This window comes from Bactrocera neohumeralis, chromosome 2 (assembly GCF_024586455.1).
Source record: "Bactrocera neohumeralis isolate Rockhampton chromosome 2, APGP_CSIRO_Bneo_wtdbg2-racon-allhic-juicebox.fasta_v2, whole genome shotgun sequence".
NCBI lineage: Eukaryota > Metazoa > Arthropoda > Insecta > Diptera > Tephritidae > Bactrocera > Bactrocera neohumeralis.
In genome coordinates this window covers 45,398,224-45,418,238 of record NC_065919.1, presented here as the reverse complement: position 1 = coordinate 45,418,238, position 20,015 = coordinate 45,398,224, and the positions used below count along the sequence as shown (strand labels likewise).

The 20,015-nt window shown below is 39.1% G+C and overlaps 1 protein-coding gene across 1 annotated transcript; it reads left to right on the top strand.

Annotated features, from left to right (window-relative positions):
• Positions 1-2,360: 2,360 nt before the first annotated feature.
• LOC126751334 (zinc finger matrin-type protein 2) lies at positions 2,361-3,125 on the top strand. The gene has a single exon (XM_050461521.1). The coding sequence runs from the start codon at positions 2,498-2,500 to the stop codon at positions 3,089-3,091; it is 594 nt and encodes a 197-aa protein (XP_050317478.1). The 5' UTR covers positions 2,361-2,497; the 3' UTR covers positions 3,092-3,125.
• Positions 3,126-20,015: the final 16,890 nt, after the last annotated feature.

Genomic DNA, 20,015 nt, shown 5'->3' with positions numbered 1-20,015 from the left:
GAAAACAAGCTGCGCGTAGAGGAAACTACTTTTGAGGAGCAACGCACATTTAATGATTTGAACAATAAAATGTCTATTTTTAAAATTGAGGAGAATGCAAAAGATGAGATGAAATACGAGTATCTTGCAGAAAGAGATGTTGAAGTTGATGAGACAACAGAAGAGCACGACCTAATGGTAGCTAACAACAAGTCGACAACTAATCAAAAACCATAGATCTTGGCAGAAACGAAGAAAACTAAAGAGGAGCAAGCACCTCCTCAATGAACGAAAATAAAATCAATGTAGAAGCAGTTAAAAATTTAGATAATGATTTTAAACAAGCGATGATAACAACCACGGTAAGAAAAGGCAGTTTATTCCCCGGGAGAGTCCTCACTGTTCGGAGGAAGTAGGGAGAATGGTTATCTTTTTACAGATGAAACAATGGATCTTGACCCGCCTGATGAAGAGCCAAATGAAGACAAGACAATTAAAGTCGCTGACGATGGAGGTATGACAATGGAAGATGCAGTACTAAATCCAAAGGCCAAGAAGAAGAAACGGATGGCATGTCTACCAATCAAACACATTGAACAATTACCGAAAGAGAAAGGCAGTGAAGAGGAGAATACTTCTTCTTCTTCTTAGGAGGAGAATACTAAGGTACAACAAGTAAGGAAGGGCTAAGTTCGGGTGTCACCGAACATTTTATACTCTCGCATGATAAAGTGATAATCGAGATTTCATTATACGTCATTTACATATTTTTCAAATACCGTATTTTTGTAAAGTTTTATTCTGCTATCATCATTGGTTCCTAATGTACTATATATTATACAGAGAAGGCATCAGATGGAATTCAAAATAGCGTTATATTGGAAGAAGGCGTAGTTGTGAACCGATTTCACCCATATTTCGAACATGTCATCAGTGTGTTATGAAAATTTCATTGAAATCGGTCGAGTAGTTCCTGAGATATGGTTTTTGGTCCATAAGTGGGCGAGGTCACGCCCATTTTCAATTTAAAAAAAAAGCCTGGGTACAGCTTCCTTCTGCAATTTCTTTCGTAAAATTTAGTGTTTCTGACGTTTTTTGTTAGTCGGTTAACGCACTGTTAGTGATTTTCAACATAACCTTTGTATGGGAGGTGGGCGAGGTTATTATCTGATTTCTTCCATTTTTGAACTGTATATGGCTGTTTGGTTGACATAGCTATAGTAGTTTCCGAGATATGTAAAAAAACTTAGTAGGGGGCGGGGCCACGCCCACTTTTCCAAAAAAATTACGTCTAAATATGCCCCTCCCTAATGCGATCCCTTGTGCCAAATTTCACTTTAATATCTTTATTTATGGCGTAGTTATGACACTTTATAGGTTTTCGGTTTCCGCCATTTTGTGGGCGTGGCAGTGGGCCGATTTTGCCCATCTTCGAAACTTAACCTTCTTATGGAGCCAAGGAATACGTGTACCAAGTTTCATCATGATATCGCAATTTTTACTCAAGTTACAGCTTGCACGGCCGGACGGACGGACAGACAGAAATCCGGATTTCGACTCTACTCGTCACCAATCACTTTGGTATATATAACCCTATATCTGACTCTTTTAGTTTTAGGACTTACAAACAACCGTTATGTGAACAAAACTATAATACTCTCCTTAGCAACATTGTTGCGAGAGTATAAAAAAAGAAGTGTCACATCAAAGGTACACCGTCGTCCGATGTGAAAGATGAAAAGTCAGCAGGATACCGTTGTAACGAAGTTGCAGAAATAGTTATGAGCAAACTATCATTAATTCAACACAGAAAGGCGCATAGTTATCGTGAACGTCACTTAGCTGGCGAACATGACACGATTACAAACCGTAGTTACTTTTGTCGCCCGGGAGCATGTTCAAATTCAACATGTTCGTTGCTGCCAAAGGACGGACAACAAGAATATATTTAAAAACTTTTATATATTTCACAATTGTTAAATCTTACTATTGATACAGTCCACTAATATTAGATAATTATGTTCAAATATATTGAACATACATACACACACATATACATAAACATACTTAAAATGCATTGTCATGCAAAACAATAGCATTCAACAGACAATAACACAAACATTACTAAGGATAAGATGTTTGCAAATGATAACCCATGGGTTCTTAGAATACATTTTAGCAACTGCTTGTAAATGAACTCACACTAAAACAAACCCAAGGTCACATAACATAGGTTGAAAACAACACCATACCAGGTAGCATAAACAAAATATGAACATACACACATACACATATATTAAGATAGTTAAGATAGTTCTAAAAATTATATATAAATACGTGAAAATACTAAATAAAATCAGACTAAAATAGTTCACGTAGAAGGAAACACCAGCGGTAAGGTAGACAAAAATCTTCGTTGAGTTATAAACATTTGGTCCTTCGAGCCTTGTCTTGAGTTGTGATAATTTGTCGAATTATATTTGTAAATAAAAGAAGGTTTTTAAATAAGTTGTTTATAATGTCTATGCGACCTGATGATCATCGTCGAAAATGGGATAAGACAGAATACCAACGACTGGCACAGGAAAGGTTACAAAACCAGACGGCTAAGGCAAATCCAAAGGATGAAGAACCCATACAACGCGAGAACCTAAAGCGGCGGGACTACAAAGTCGATCTTGACAGTAAACTCGGAAAAAGCGTTGTTATAAACAAGAACACTCATACCTCACAATCTGGTGGCTACTATTGTAATGTATGCGACTGTGTCGTTAAAGACTCCATTAATTTTCTTGATCATATCAATGGCAAAAAACATCAACGTAATTTGGGCATGTCCATGAAAGTGGAGCGCAGTACTGTCGATCAAGTAAAAGAACGATTTCAAGCGAATAAAAAACAGATGGAAGAAAAACAAAAAGATTACGAGTTGGAACGGCGCCTACATGAAGCTAAAGAGGAGGAAGAACGTTACAAGGAGCATCGAAAAGAGAAACGGAAAGAGCGTAAAAGGAAAGCCAGTGATACCGATCTATTGGGTGGCGGTTTATCTGATGATATGGCAGCTATTTTGGGATTTTCTGGATTTGGCGGTTCCAAAAAGAATTCTTAGAAAAAACAAGAAATTCGTAAATTTTTGGTTTTGTTTCTGTAATAAAATTTGTTATTGCATAAAACATTGTAACATAAAAGCTAGTAAAAATATATGAACTTGAGCAAAAGAAACGTGTGGGAAGCTTCTGCTGCCACCATTTGACATCAGATTACTCACGTGTGGCAACGTATGTATATGAAATTAAAAAAAAATTTAAATAATAATATATTAACTCAAAAGAAAAAATTTTCAACCATTTATTTATAAGCTTGGAAAGATCATTAAAAAATATAATCTTTACAACTTAAAAGAAAATATAACATATCGGGTGATTTTTTAAGAGCTTGATAACTTTTTTAAAAAAAAAAACGCATAAAATTTGCAAAATCTCATCGGTTATTTATTTGAAACGTTAGATTGGTTCATGACATTTACTTTTTGAAGATAATTTCATTTAAATGTTGACCGCGGCTGCGTCTTAGGTGGTCAATTCGGAAAGTCCAATTTTGGGCAACTTTTTCGAGCATTTCGGCCGGAATAGCCCGAATTTCTTCGGAAATGTTGTCTTCCAAAGCTGGAATAGTTGCTGGCTTATTTCTGTAGACTTTAGACTTGACGTAGCCCCACAAAAAATAGTCTAAAGGCGTTAAATCGCATGATCTTGGTGGCCAACTTACGGGTCCATTTCTTGAGATGAATTGTTCTCCGAAGTTTTCCCTCAAAATGGCCATAGAATCGCGAGCTGTGTGGCATGTAGCGCCATCTTGTTGAAACCACATGTCAACCAAGTTCAGTTCTTCCATTTTTGGCAACAAAAAGTTTGTTAGCATCGAACGATAGCGATCGCCATTCACCGTAACGTTGCGTCCAACAGCATCTTTGAAAAAATACGGTCCAATGATTCCACCAGCGTACAAACCACACCAAACAGTGCATTTTTCGGGATGCATGGGCAGTTCTTGAACGGCTTCTGGTTGCTCTTCACCCCAAATGCGGCAATTTTGCTTATTTACGTAGCCATTCAACCAGAAATGAGCCTCATCGCTGAACAAAATTTGTCGATAAAAAAGCGGATTTTCTGCCAACTTTTCTAGGGCCCATTCACTGAAAATTCGACGTGCCCAAAATTGGACTTTCCGAATGGACCACCTAAGACGCAGCCGCGGTCAACATTTAAATGAAATTATCTTCAAAAAGTAAATGTCATGAACCAATCTAACGTTTCAAATAAAGAACCGATGAGATTTTGCAAATTTTATGCGTTTTTTTTTAAAAAAAGTTATCAAGCTCTTAAAAAATCACCCGATACATTGTCTAAATAAATAAAATTAAAAAGGAAGAAGTGGAAAAGTGGAAAAGTTAAATAAAAAATAAATTACATATATATAATACGGGTGGCTGATGAAAGCCGCTACCAAAAAAAATTAAATAACTTTTTTTCTATTTAATGAATCTGGTTAATTTTTTTTTTATTTTGCAGATTGACTTTTACATTTAACAAAAATGGATAACTGGCACACTGAAACAAGAATTTGGATTGTCCGCCGCTATCACGCACTGGAGTCCGTAGTTTCGGTTCAAAGAGAGTATAGGCGCATGTTTCGCAGCAATCCTCCGAGCAGATGGACCATAATGAGACTTGTAAACAATTTTGCCGAGCATGGGACAGTCAACAGAAGACCTTACCATCGAAACCCTTCAGTTCGAACGGAGGAAACAATCGCTGCTGTAGCTGCTGCCATACAAAACAATCCACGTGTTTCGACTAGAAGCTTATCTGCTCAAATGGGTGTAAGCAGACAGTCATTACAGTCAATTATGCACAAAGATTTGGACTTATTCCCATATAAAATTCAAATGGCCAACAAACTGAACGCTGCAGACTTGCCGATTCGCTTGGAATTTTGCCAGAAGATGCTTCAAATGGTGGAAGAGGATTGAAACATGTTGAACTGTCTTTTCATGTCTGGCGAGGTCCATTTCGATTTAAACAAACAAAATTGTGGAATATGGAGTGCTTCCAACCCAGAGATACTCCATGAGACGGAATTGCATCCACTTCGTGTCACAGTGTGGTGTGCAGTTTCATCACGCTGCATTGTCGGGCCCTACTTCTTCGAAGAAAACGGTCACACCGTTACGGTTACTGGAGACCGTTACTTGAGCATGTTGAGAGAGTTTTTCTATCCAGAACTACGCCGAATGAGAATTTCTTTCAACTCTGTGTGGTTTCAGCAAGATGGTGCAGCTCCTCACATAGCCCAACCTGTTATGACAGAATTGCGACGAAAATTTCCCAATAGGCTGATATTCAGAAACTCCACATTCCGTTGGCCACCCAGGTCGCCTGACCTTACTGCACCTGAGTTTTTCTTGTGGGGTTATTGCAAACAGGAAGTCTACAAAGCAAAACCAACAAATTTGAATGAACTAAGGCAATCCATTCGAGAAACAATTGCGGCTATTCCTGTCTCAACTCTCCAAGCAGTAAAGAACAACTTTTTGGTAAGATGCCGCACATGCATCAACGAGCAGGGGGGGCATTTAAATTCCATTATTTTTAAAACTAATTAAGCTATATTTAATAAAATTGAATGAGCTTTAACATGAATAAAAGAAAAATGAATTCCATACACTGAAAAAAAATTATTTCAGTTTCTTAATGTAGCAAAATTCATCGGCCACCCTGTATAAAAAAAAAATCGAATTAAATTATTTTTGTGTAGACATTATTTGATTCCAAATTCCTATCAATCGGAACCAAATTATCTTATGTAAATAAAACAAGTTATTATTTTTGATGAGTAGTAAATCTAGATATTTTCCATATCCTAAAAGTTTTAAGATTTTTAAGTCAAGAAGCCTACCCGTTATATCCGAGGACATTACATTAAATTTTAATATGCTTTCAAATACAGAAGTTCCAAGTATATCAGGGACTCAAACGACAACTAATAGTAACAACATGAATAATATCGACATTTTTAACTCACTTAGAATTCCAGATGCAATCAAGGACCTACCCAAATTTGATGGTAATCCAAGATTGCTCCACGAATTCATTAGTAATGTGGAAGAAATACTTCTTCACATTATGGGAGCAGATAACACTGCTCATGGACTAATCCTCTTGAGGGCCATAAGAAATAAAATAGATGGTCAAGCCAACGAAGTCTTAAACATATATGGCACATCCCTCAATTGGGATGAGATCAGAGGAAACTTGGTATCGCATTATTCAGATAAAAGAACAGAAACATCCCTAATTAGAGATATTCATTGTTTAAAAAAATACGGCAAACCGATTGAAAAATATTACAGCGAAATAATGGATATCCAATCAGCCTTGTCTAATAGTTTATCTATCAATGAGTCCGACACTAATGTAATTAATGCAAAGAGAAATCTATTTTCTGAAATGTGCCTAAACTCATTTTTGTCGGGTTTACGGGAACCTATGGGATCTACGATTAGAGCAATGAGACCAGAATCATTGCCGATTGCCCTTGACTACTGCATCAGAGAACAGAATATTCATTATATTAGGTCCAATTTGAATAAACCCAAATATCCTCAATGGAAACCAAATTACCAATATAATCCATATCCTAAATATACACAAAATTTTGTAAATAATGCACCAAGACAAGAAAATTATTACCAACCTAAAAGATACTCTAATTTTTCAACCAGACCTTACTATGTTAATAACAATAATTTTGAGCCAAATTCAAACAATCAGAATCGTAATTTGTTACCCCAAAATTCCCAAGTACACCGCGAAAATTTTTCAAATTTTAAACCCAGCCAACGCTTCGATAATTTTTCGAAACAAACAAATTGGAGGCAATCACAGCCTCCACCAGAACCTATGGATACCGGTAGTGGATTTTCAAAATTTGAAAGGGGCACAAACAAATTTAAAATTAGCCCAAACACTCAATTTAGTAGGATAATAAATAGGAATGAAATGAATAATATTAACGAATTTAAAAGTCTTCGAAATGAAAGCTCTATCCTATGTCTTGACCATGCTAACAAGATAAACCTGGACCAATATGAAAATTATAATATTGACGATAATCAGGATTTTTTACAGTTAGCCTCAAGAAACAAACAGGATATATTGACTGCAATAAACATGGTAGTATTTTACCTAATATCAGTATAAGCTCTCCATTTGGCAGACAATTAAGATTCCTAATAGATACCGGAGATTTTTCTTCATTTATAGAATTTATAAATCCCTTAGATATCAAGAAATGTATTCCAATAACTATATCTGCTATGTTACATAAATATTTAATTTGACACGCAAGTGACATTACCTATTTTCAAAGAAATTAGGAAAACAGGAACTCTTACATTCTTAGTTTTTAAGTTCCATGATTATTTTGACGGACTGTTAGGCTTAGATTTTCTGACAAAAATTAAAGATAAAATTGATCTTGAAAATAAAATACTAATTACAAATAATATTACAATACCTCTTAAAATGAAACCAAATTTTTCCTCTGATAAATTCACAATAGAGGCAAATTCGAAACAAATCGTAAAAGTGCCAGTTGATTCTGAGGAAGGAGATATTATGTTAAATACAATAACTTTGGACAACGGCTTATTTATTTCTCCAGGCATATGCTTTGCGAAAGACTGGTTTAGTACAATAGAAGTAGTTAATCCCACGGGGAATGACCAAACAATTTTCCTAGAGCAACCCCTGAAAACAAGTCCGTATGATTGAGAAAACTTCGTCGAACTTAATAACTTTAATATGCATTGCAAATCAAACAGTGAAAGAATTGCAAATTTATCTGACTTACTCCGAATGGAACATCTGAATGGCGAAGAAAAGCATAAACTTTTGAAACTATGTATGTACTAAATATAGTGATATCTTTTATAGAGAGGATGAAAAGTTGACGTTTGCAAATGAAATAAAACACAGAATTAGGATGACGGACGATATTCCTATTCATACTAGGTCTTACAGGTATCCTTTCGTTCACAAAGAGGAAGTTCGGAGACAGATATCAGAGATGTTGGAGCAAGGGATTATTAGGCCGAGCTTTTCCCCAAGGAGCTCTCCAGTATAGATTGTTCAAGAAAAGAAGGACGCATCGGGGAAGACGAAATGGAGACTGGTCATTGACTACAGGAAGTTGAACGAAAAAACAGTCTCGGACAGGTACCCACTCCCGAACATATCTGAGATCTTGGATAAACTGGGCAAATGCCTTTACTTTTCGACTTTGGACTTAGCAAGTGGCTTCCATCAAATTGAAATGGATCCACGGGACATATCAAAAACAGCCTTTACTGTGGAAGGGGGTCACTACCAATACGTAAGAATGCCTTTTGGCTTAAAAAACGCACCCTCAGCTTTCCAGAGGGTTATGGATAATGTCCTAAATGATTTGGTTGGAAAAATCTGTCTATGTGTATTTAGATGACATTATTATATTTTCGACGTCCCTCCAGGAATATATTGAGAATCTAGAAAAAGTCTTTCTAAAGTTAAGATGTTCAATTTTAAGGTCCAGATGGACATGTAGTTACGACGGAAGGCATAAAACCGGATCCGCCAAAAATAGAAGCTATCCAGAAATTTCCAATACCACGCACTAATCGTGAAATAAAATCGTTCATAGGCCTACTTAGTTATTATAGGAAGTTTATCCCGAACCTGGCAAGACTTGCAAAACCAATGACAGAATGCTTAAAAAAGGGCAGAAGCATAACATTGAACGCCAGATATCTAGAAGCTTTCGAAACATGCAAGAACATTTTAATGAACGGTCCAATACTGCAATACTCTGATTTCACAAAGCCATTTTTACTCACAACAGACGCAAGTAACATTGCGCTTGGAGCAGTTCTTTCTCAAGGTCACATAGGTAGTGACAAACCCATTTGCTACGAAAGTAGGACTCTTTCTGAGAGTGAGATTAACTATTCCACTATTGAGAAAGAGCTTTTAGCCATAGTGTGGGCAAGTTATGAAAGCTAAATTAAAAATATTAGTCGTCTTAATAAATCTAGGAAACCTCCAGAGCGTAGGAACAAAGAAGAGGATATACTACTGTGCCCAAAAAATAACGGGACATTGTATTTATTTTGAAAATTCTTTATTTATTCTTCCAAATCAATTTCATCCCCTTCAAAGTAATCCCCTCCCGATACAATGCACTTATGCCAATGGATTTTCCAATCTTCGAAACACTGGTTGTAGTCACTTTCCGGGATGGCCCGCAGTTCCGTCTTCGCTGCGGCTTGAATCTCCTCTATGGTATAAAAACGGTGTCCCCGGAGCGGTCTTTTGAGCTTGGTGAACAGCCAGAAGTCGCACGGCGCCAGATCAGGTGAATACGGTGGTTGCGGAACGATATGGCTTGAGTTTTTGGCGAAATGATCACGAATTACGAGGGCAGTATGGGATGGTGCATTATCGTGGTGTAAAAACCAAGAATTGTCTTTCCACAATTCCGGCCTTTTTAGGCGGATAGCGTTACGCAAACGACGCATAACGTTCAAATAATATTCCTTGTTGACTGTTTGACCGGTTGGAAGGAATTCATAATGCACAACACCACGATAATCGAAGAAAACAGTCAACATGACCTTGATTTTTGAGCGACTTTGGCGCGATTTTTTTGGTCTCGGCTCTCTTTTGGCACGATATTCGGTCGATTGATCGGTTGTTTCGGGGTCGTAAGCATAGATCTAAGTCTCATCGCCAGTTATAATGCATTTCATGACACCCTGTTAGTCGGAAAGCATCGTTTCACACACTTCAACGCGACGCCTTTTTTCCAAAAAATTGAATGTTTTCGGTACCAGTCGAGATTTGACGCGCTTGAGGCCTAAAACATCCTTCAAAATGGTATTGGCTGAGCCTTTCGATATGCCAACTTCATCAGCAAGGTCTCTAATTGTTAATCGACGGTTTTTCATTTGTTGAACGTGAGCTTCGTCGGTTGAGGTTGATGGTCGCCCTGGACGCTCTTCGTCTCGACACGTTCACGGCCGGCTTGGAACTCACTATACCACTTGTAAACATTTTTTTTAGACATAGCCTCATCACCAAAGGCTTTCTGCACCATCCTCAACGTATCCGCAGCAGAAAATTGATTCCGTAAACAAAATTTAATGCAAATTCTTTGCTCAACAAATTTCGACATCGCAAAAAACGAAAAACTCAGTTTTAGCAGCTCACAAAACGACACGTATCTCAAACACTAATAAATATTTTGACATGAAATTTGACATAAATGTGACTGACAGTACTACCAACCTAAAAAAAAAAATAATTCTCCAAATCCTTCGACGCGCGCAGTTTAAATTCAAATGTCACCTTATTTTAGGCACAGTAGTACATTCTCTGCGAATGGTAGGCACTTTATCGTGGTGCAGGGACGTAACTGCAATGCATTTACGGCATCTCCCAACCTTTATGAGCGGTGCCGCATGGTATCTCTCCTGGGGGTTGGCAGAAGCTGCAAGTGTACAGCGACCAAGAGCTACCACCCCCTGATCCAGGGTGCTATGCGACTCCCATGCCCATTGGATGATTTGCTTTAGTAGGTTAATTCGGCTGCATTCGAACGGAGCCTTCCCAACACCGGACCGAATTGGGCAGTAACGGTGGCCTTAACGCGTCATGGGGTTCTGATGTGGCGGACCTGTTGTTTTGAGCCAAGGGTAGCAAGAACAAGATGAGCAACCAAAATAAAACAGTAACAAATCAACAACACACAACAAGGCAACGGTTCAATATAACCACCACGGACGAAGAGATGAACAACGGATCCAGCGGAGCTGCAGGTAATGGAGGTCCAGGAGCTAAACGGAAGGCAAGATGACCCTCTTAGGAAGGGCATGAGTGGTGGCAGCTTGAAGTGGTACCTGCGGCATACATAATGAGAATAAATTGTATATATGTATGTATGTATATTTATACCAATTTTTCGGCAGGGGCCCGTAGTTTGAGTATCCTTTGTGACAGTCAATTCAGTGATCAGGGGACTTGAGCCCAGTTATTAACGCCGTTTTCGAAGGCAATATCTATCCAGTAGAGAGAGTGGGCTTTAATAACTAGCTCTACAGATTTCGATCAGTGTTGCAAATAATGCATTAAAAATAGCTGAATCAACATACACAGCTGGACAAAAGTAAATTACATTCTACGATTTGGAACTAGAGCTCGCGCAGAGCCATAATCTTCATTTTAATTATTATTATTTTTTAATTAACACAAACCTGATTATTGAACACCACGGATTCTGTAACCCATCTTAAAATTAAATCACCAAAAATCTCACCTTTCGCGCCTCTGCCTTAAGCACCACATTTTCGGATGGAAGAGTACATCGTATACCCGTGCGACCGCATTTTATCACTTCAGACTTCCAATGTCTGAAGTTGCATGAAGTTTTCAACAATTGCACTTTGCAGCTACTAAAAGTGGCTCATTAGCAACAAACAATAAGCAACCCGGAAGAAACTCCAAGCTACGCCGACAGAACAAAAGCGAAAATAACACAAAGTCAAACACATTGAGAAGGAGCCAATTTAAAGTGTAAATCAAATAAGTGAAATGTACACCAAACTTAGTTAAATGTAGCGGCAACACTTCTTTACAATAAATTCACCTTCTTATGACCACCGCCCGCAAGGAGTCCAAAGAAACTGCATCCACCGAATATATAACCGAATTTATTTGTGTGAGACAAGTCGTTAACTAATTTAACGTCAAACCGCAACTTGCCGAAGTTTTTCAATAAAATAGAACGAACTCGAGGAATGGCACAGGGCTCGAAGCAATTGTATTTGCCTTCGATTGGCCAAAGTAGGTGGAGACATGTAGCCCGTTGGCCACTCCGAAGATGTGTGCGTGTGCGGATGCGTATAATGCTTGCGTAAACCTGCTGCGCCAAGTTGAGGTCGTAAACTGTGGTCAATATGCAATTTGGCGGTCAGTTTACTGCCAAAGGGTGTAAGCGGCAAGTAGAAGGCTGCATATGGAATGAGCGAGAGGTCGAGAAAATGGCTTTGGCGTAATGTAAATATGGAACGTATGCAAACAAGTATACTGCGAAGGCAGCTGTGGTTCCCACATTGGCGCTTATACAAATGAATACGAGAGCAATACCATTGTAGGGAAGCGCAGTGGATCGACTTTTATAGGACCCGTTAATTCTGGAACATTTCTTTAAGTGTAGAAAGGAAAGTGAATAACATCCTTCGCTGAACTAACTCGTGAACTTCCCAGCAACTGATTTAACGATTGCCATCATCGTACAATCTTCGGAAATTTAAATTATGGTTAGTAGAAAAAATAAATAGTCCATTTGAAGTGCTTTTAATTTCTTTGGTAATAAGCTCCACAACCACGGACACAAGCACCGCCTTGACCTTAAGAACACCTTAAAACAAATTAATTTCCGACATGTCACCCTGTGACTTTTTTGTTTCTAAAAACAAAATCAGTGGTCAAAGGAACTCATTTTGAGTCGATTACGGACAGCCAGGCGGCCGTGACGAGGGTACTCGCGGACTCCCAGTCGAAGCGTTCCAGAAATGTTACGAAGCATGCAAAACGCGCTGGAATCGCTGTATAGCTGCCCAAGGGGACTACTTTGAAGAGGATGGCAGAGTTGTAGAATAATTTTAAAATATACGGTTTTTATGGAATCAATCTCGTTACTTAATTGTCATACTTCTTATCTCATACAGCTCATCGTTCCACCGAATGCGATATTCGCCGTGGCCAAAGCGCAAAGGACCATAAATCTTTCGCAGAACTTTTCTATCGAAAACTCGCAACGTCGACTCATTAGTTGTTGTCAGCGTCCAAGCCTCTGCACCATATAGCAGGACGGGAATTTAGTGACTTATAGAGTTTGGTTTTTGTTCGTCGAGAGAGGACTTTACTTCTCAATTGCCTACTCATTCCGAAGTAGCACCTGCTTGTAAGAGTTATCCTGCTTTGGATTTCCAGGCTGACATTGTTGGAGGTGTTTATACTGGTTCCAAGGTAGACGAAGTTATATACGACTTCGAAGTTATGACTGTCAACAGTGACGTGGGAGCCAAGTCGCGAGTGATATTTCGTCTTGCCCTCCTTCACTGCCAGACCCATTTGCTTTGCTTCCTTGTACAGTCTAGAGAAAGCAAAACTAACGGCGCGGATGTTGAGGTCGATGATATTGATATCCATCGACCCCGCCGCTTTGTTACGGGCGGGAATACTAAAGTCCTGGCCTGAAAATTACCCAAGTTACTATTAGAGAGAAAAGTTAAGGATATTACATGGTTAGATTGACAAAAATTTAACAGAACAGAGAGAAACTGTAAAAACAAATAAGCAAGAATAAAAACATTATGAGTATCAAGTGAATGAAATTATTTTTTGATCGTTTTATTTCATATTCTTCCACTTTTGGCTCTATGAGAAAATTCACATCAAACAGTATTTTTGTTTCTCCATGCTTTTTGCTACTGTATGTGCCTTTAAGAAGCTCTTTTTATTAGACTTACATTTTACTCTTGAAACTGTATTTTGTGTAAGATTCTCCGCTCTACAAGCAAAGTCACTTCAATAGCGAAAACATGAAGATGTTGGCTAGGTTGTATGTCGAATAAAGGTGACACCGAACCTTAAAAAAGTTTGCGGTGTCTGGAATATGGTCATCTGGCAAGAGTTTGTAGCAAACCAGAGGACAGAAGAAACACTTCACGATGGCGTGCGGCCTTCTTCTAAGGAATCTCAAATACTGAGAAAGCAACACAAGAATCACTTGCATTATTTGAATATTGACATCAAAATCCAAAAAGAAATACAAGAACCTCAATGGTGCCTCAACATGGAAGTCCGCCTTAACTCATAATGTTGTCATTATGTCTGAGGAGACATATTATCCCCGGACAAACCGTTAACAAGACAACTGTACTAAACGCGGGCAAAAACCTGTGGACAAATTTTTGCAGCTCCTACATTCTGCCGAGCGGTCCGCAAGACTGAAATTGCACAACAAGCGCAGGTAAAAAAAATCTATCCTGACAAGAGGATCCTTACTGAGGTGTGGAAAGTCGAAATCCTTCACGAAGATCTATTCAAACTCATGCTAGATGACAATTCTAGATATAGAATGACGGTCCGAGTACCTACATCAACAAGGCCTCTAATGCCACTTAAGTGGATACAAAAATCAACAAAGCAATAATATGTGCAAGGCTGGTTGGTTTGAAGAGCTCTGTAAAAAACGCGAAGAAAATCATTTGAGTAACGATTACAAGATCAGTGGACACAAAGAACAAACACTAACATGTCCTAAGCTATTAAAAACGGAAGCGCAGATTTAATCGTCGTGGAATCTGGTATGAATGGCTTACTGAACATAGGCCATCGCTGGGCTTAGAGGCTCCCGATTTCATGTTAGCTAGGTATAGGAGAATCTTTCGTCAAAATAAATATAAACTTTGTTAAAATACATAGAGTCAGCCGTAATATCCTAGTACCTGCTCGGGTCCTGGTCGCGTCACATCGTGTGTTTTTAGAGCAGAAGAAGATGCAAAGTCAGGATATGCGATAGGTTTTGGATTTTATTACCTGGCTCTGAACATAAGCTCCCACAAGAACTTGTGTCAACCCTCGCGTGGCCTCCCTGCTTGCATAGATAACCACGGGGTTCATAAAACGCAACTGTTACAACGTTCGGAGATAGCGGCTTGAAGCGGAGACACACTAGAAAAAATGGATACACCGCAACAACAAAAAAAAAAAAAATCCAACAGAAAGAACAACAAAACAAAGATGCTTAAGATAAGGAATACGAGACAGTATTCCGTAGAAGCAGTAGGGTACTTAGATCCCCCATATTCATCACCACTCCAAAACAGCCAAAAAAAACTGGAGAAAAGACAGCCTCAAGGAGACTCCGGCCACACAAGTAGCACTTGCAAAACAAGGAGAAGAGAAGAGCACCCCTGCTGCTACTAAAGAAGGAACTCAGAGCTCGCCGAAACAAGAGTACATCACCCAAATGAAACGAGCAGATGAGGAATCCTTAGAAAAGTGCAAGGGTATAGTGCGAAAAATGAAGTTGGCGATGGCAAAACGTAAGAACTTCAGCATGGACGTCAAGAACGAAGCGACACAGCTAGACGAAGTCTTCGACGTCATAAAGAGCTACCGCAGAAACTGGCTCAGTGCAGAAAACAAAAAGGCGAGCACATCTAAGCAGAGCAAAAACTTGATTATATTTACTTTGGCTTGCATTTCTTAACGAGCAAGCTTATTCCGAAACAGCGTTTGCAAATCGTGCAAATTTATTAACAAAATAACAGTTCGGTTCGATTAACACATGCGCGGTCGACATAATCGTTCAATAGACTCGGTAATTTGAACAACCAGGGATTGGTTTCTCACTACGTTCAATCTAATTGAAAATGCATATCCTCAGAGACGCCGTACAGTGCGCGCTGTAGACGTTATTGTTGTTGTGGAGCAGAGTATCGAATACCCGAATGAGTCCATCCGTCATCGCGTGCAGCAATTGGAGCTATGTCATCAACTCTATGGAAGTTTTTTCGCAAAAATCTTCGTCCGCAAGCCAAAATCCAACTGGATTGAAGCGGGCCGCACGTTCAATAAATGGTCGTTATTGAGACATCGTTCCATTGCGCTCTATGGCCGGAAGGAATCATTGATCCATATTTTTTCAGGTTAATGACTTTTCATGGAAGGAAATTTTTGGTGTGCGCATTATGTCGCGTTGTTTACCTGTGGCATGGTTTCGTAGATCATGTGATTTAATACCGTTGGTCTGTTTTTTGTGAGGTTATGAGAAGGACAATTGACGCCTTGAAACGTAATATTAAAAGCGTCATTGCTGGTATCAAAAAGTGGTAAACATTTAGCTTCTTTATAATAAGCTAAATTCTTGGTCATATTATTGAAATACATGCGTTTTATAATTTTCCAAATCACATCTAAAAATGGGCCCTTTGTATTTGCGGTTGGACGTATAAATGATTACAAGTAACTCAACGGGATAAGCCCAGATTATTGAGTGAGCCAGGAGGAAAATATAGTACGAGATCTAACTGTCCTCTGCAAATTGAAATGTTTATTCCATATATTTTTGAGAGGTTGGGAAAATAAGCTGAACTATATTTCTAAGTGAATGTCTACGTAGTGCTATCCTATAGTCACTACTCGAATGAGGCACAACTGCTCGTCAATAAACTAAACTGCTCGTTTAACTGCTGGGTAGGAGCCGTTATTCCACGCATATATGAGCTGCTTAGCTCGCAATGAAAGTCAAGATGGCTAATGCAATTTAATGCATATGTGTGCGTGTGTGTGTATTTAAGAGATTTCTCACGCTCATGTGTGTGTGTTTGTAATATGGTGCCATGCATTTAAATCGTTAATTTATAGTAGTTATATAAACAGCAGTTTAACAGCTAAAACGTGTGTGTGTGTGTGTGCCTATTAAGGCTCTTCCCTATGTATGTATATGCGGAGGTAAGCGTGTGATTGGAAAGTTAGTAATAGTCGCAAGCATTTAAATCAATTGAAAATCGCTTGAATTATGACGATTTAAATTATGATTGCGGTAATGGAGAATTGAAATACATTTAACGGTACAAAGGTACTGGAAGGTAATATATAGTATATTAAATAGTTGTTCTAAAGTAGATGATACTCCAATAATTATATAGCATAATATAATAACAATACGAAAGAAAAACGTAATTAAAAAAAAATGCGATTTATTTTTCAACAACGTTTCCTTTTCTGCTGCTCTTTTCTAACTGGCGTAGACATCGCTTACTCGGTTATAGCCTGGTTAAGAAGTTAGAAGACCAAAAAAAGCGAATTTTCCCGAATTTTTTCTGAGAAAACGTTTCTTCTTTCGCCATTTGGCGCCAATTCGAGATACCAAGGCAGCCAGCTCCTTTTTCAACTGATCTCTCCAACGGAGTGGAGGTCTTTCTCTTCCTCTGCCTCCACCGGCGGGCACTGAATCGAAAACCTTAAAAGTTGGAGTATTTTCTTCCCTTCAGACAATATCACTTAACCAGCGCAGCCGCTATTCGCCGTTGCCAACGCGCAAACGCGCAAAGGACTATACATTTTCAGTAAATGCTTTTCTCTTTCTCCTCACCATATAGAAGGACAGGAATAATGAGGGATAGGGATTGTGAGCTTAGTCTTTGTTTGTCGACAAAAGACCTTGTTTTTCAATTGCCTACTCAGTCCAAAGTAGCATCTGTTGACAAGAGTGATCTGACTCTGGCACACTAGTTTTCAGCAGTCATCCGACCATATCTTGAAAAGAAGCTGACGAATGGTCCTTGTCAGTTCTTCGTCGCCGTATTGGAATAGCTTGGCCGGCAGTCCTTCGGCCCCAGCCGCTTGGTTGCTCTTCAGGCAGGCAATTGCTATTCGAACCTCATCATAGTCGGCCAATGGAAAATCTATTCCACCGTCATCGATTTGCGAATGGGTTCGACATCTCCTGGTTTCAAGTTTTCACAGTAGTGTTCCCTCCATAATTTCAGTATGCTTTGGGCATTAGGCGTTCGATTATCTGTTTGGGTCCAGAAAAAGTTTGTTCCGGTCTTGAAACCTTCCATTTTTCGCCGTATTAGCGACAAACTCCTTGTTGAAATCAATTTTCTACCTGGTACTTTTGACACTTTTGGAAATCTAAGATGAGTTCTAAATAAGATTCTGAACAGAAGCATTGGATGTGTTCTGATGCGTCAGATATTTCGTTTCCTGGAATTCATTTGTGACCTGGAACCGAGTGTATATTCTGCTGCTTTCCGACAGCTACTACATCTACTCACGTAATACGCTTATTAGTTTTGGACAAACAGTAGCTTTCCTGGAATAGCTTCCGATGGCCACTTCATCAGGCATTTTTTATCCGTCTTTGTATCAATCTTGCTTATAATTTTGGGGCAGAGCTTTCAACTGCAAAATTGATTGGTATTACTAGGACTTTCAACTGCAAAATTGATTGGTATTTCTAGGACAGCTGTCGGAGTGGTTCTTAGCGCTACCATTATGCAGAGAATAGCCGACATCTTCTTATATTCATAGAGTTTATGCTTCAGTTACTCCCAAGATCCTGGTATGCTCTTTAATTTTAGCACAACCGCCTTGAGCTTCGGGGGTTACCATGTCTCGATTTTGTACCTCCTTGTAAATACCATGTCTCATTTATCGGTCTTTACCTCTTGCGACAATTGGTACATTACCCCTAGTAAGTTTGGGTGCTTTCCCTAAAAAATCGTTTCCATTTTTAAATAAAGCCTTAGTTATACAAATACTGTATGTACTCGTAAAGTATATGAACATAATGCAGAAAATAGACCACATCGCTTCCTATAGGACGAAGTGAGCAAAACTATAAACAACTCGAACTAAGAATCTATCTTTTTCTTTTATTCTCTCAATCGGAAAATTCGTAAATGCTTTAAAGACTTTGAAATACGAGTAGTCTTTGCTTTTGTTTTTGTGACTGCCCGTTTTTATAGCTGTTGTTTTTGTGGTTGTCTGCCATTGCGGTATTGGCTAAATCGACAACATTCGCCTGGCTGCCTCCGCAATCGAGCATACAAATGCAAATTACTTAAATGTTTTACAAGTTTTCGATGGTCGGCAAAATGGGCAAGAGTGGACCCTGAGGGTTTTTTTGGCAAACAGGATTACTTATGTGTGGTTTGAGAAGGTAGCACTTTTTGTTGTGTTTAGAATTTTAATAGGAAATTGTGATGGCAGTGAGGGTGTAATAAAAAATAAAAGAGGAGCATATAAAGTTTAAGGAAAGGAAAAGCTCTCACGTGAGTCATCATTCAACACGCTTCTTACACTCAGTGCGGGTGTTGCTAAGTAAAAAAGGTTTTCAATTACAGTAACTTGGAGGAAATGTCAAGTTTACTGAAAATTTTGGTACACAAATACACATCCATAATACTGAATTCTTGTTGCATTCCTTAAAATGGCATTATGCTGATCAAAATATTTTTTCTTAATTTTACTGAGATACCTGGCGTGAATACCGATATACGATTATACGATATATAATAACAACACTGCGTTTGCCGACTTTAACGCCAGGATGGTCAAAAAAGGTATTTTTGGCACAACAGTCCGTAAATTCAGCCTCGATGAAACATCCCCAAATGGGTTGAGGCTGATCGACTTCGCCGGGGCCCGAAATATGGTTACCTGTAGGACTATAATCCAGCATAGGGAAATTGATCAAGGTACCTGGCTGTCTCTGGATCAGAAAGCTATCAACCAGATCATGTTGTGATAGACGGAGGATACGCATCCAGTGTTTTAGACGGGCGTACGCTCCGAGGATCTAACATCGACTCGGACCACTAACTTGTTGTAGCCAAGACTCGCACTTGGCTTTGTGCAGCAAAAAACGCACGTCAACAAACACAAGGAAAGTTCGATGCCGAATGATTTTCAGCTCGACTTGCTCTCCTGCTCTCTAAGAGCACTCGTCAGCAACTCGGTATAAGGGAACTGTGGCACGGCATTTCAAGCTCCTTACGTGCAGCTGCAAACGAAACCATTGGTTTCGGAAAAGGCAAAAGAGCAGCTGGTACGATGAGGGGTGGCGTGTCGCTGTGGAGAGAAAACAGGCTGCCTACCTCGCAACGTTAGAATCGACCACAACTCGTGCTGGATGAGATAGATACCGAGATTTGAAGAGGAAAGCGATACGCATTTGTAGACAAAGATGCGGCGCCTAACAGAAGGTTTCAAGACCGGAGCATACTCTTGTAGAACCCCCAGAGGTGATCTAGTGAATGATGCCCAGAGCATACTGAAATTATGGAGTAAACCTTTCCCCAACCTGCTGAATGACAGTGAAGGCATGAGGTCAGGAGATGGTGAACCCGATTC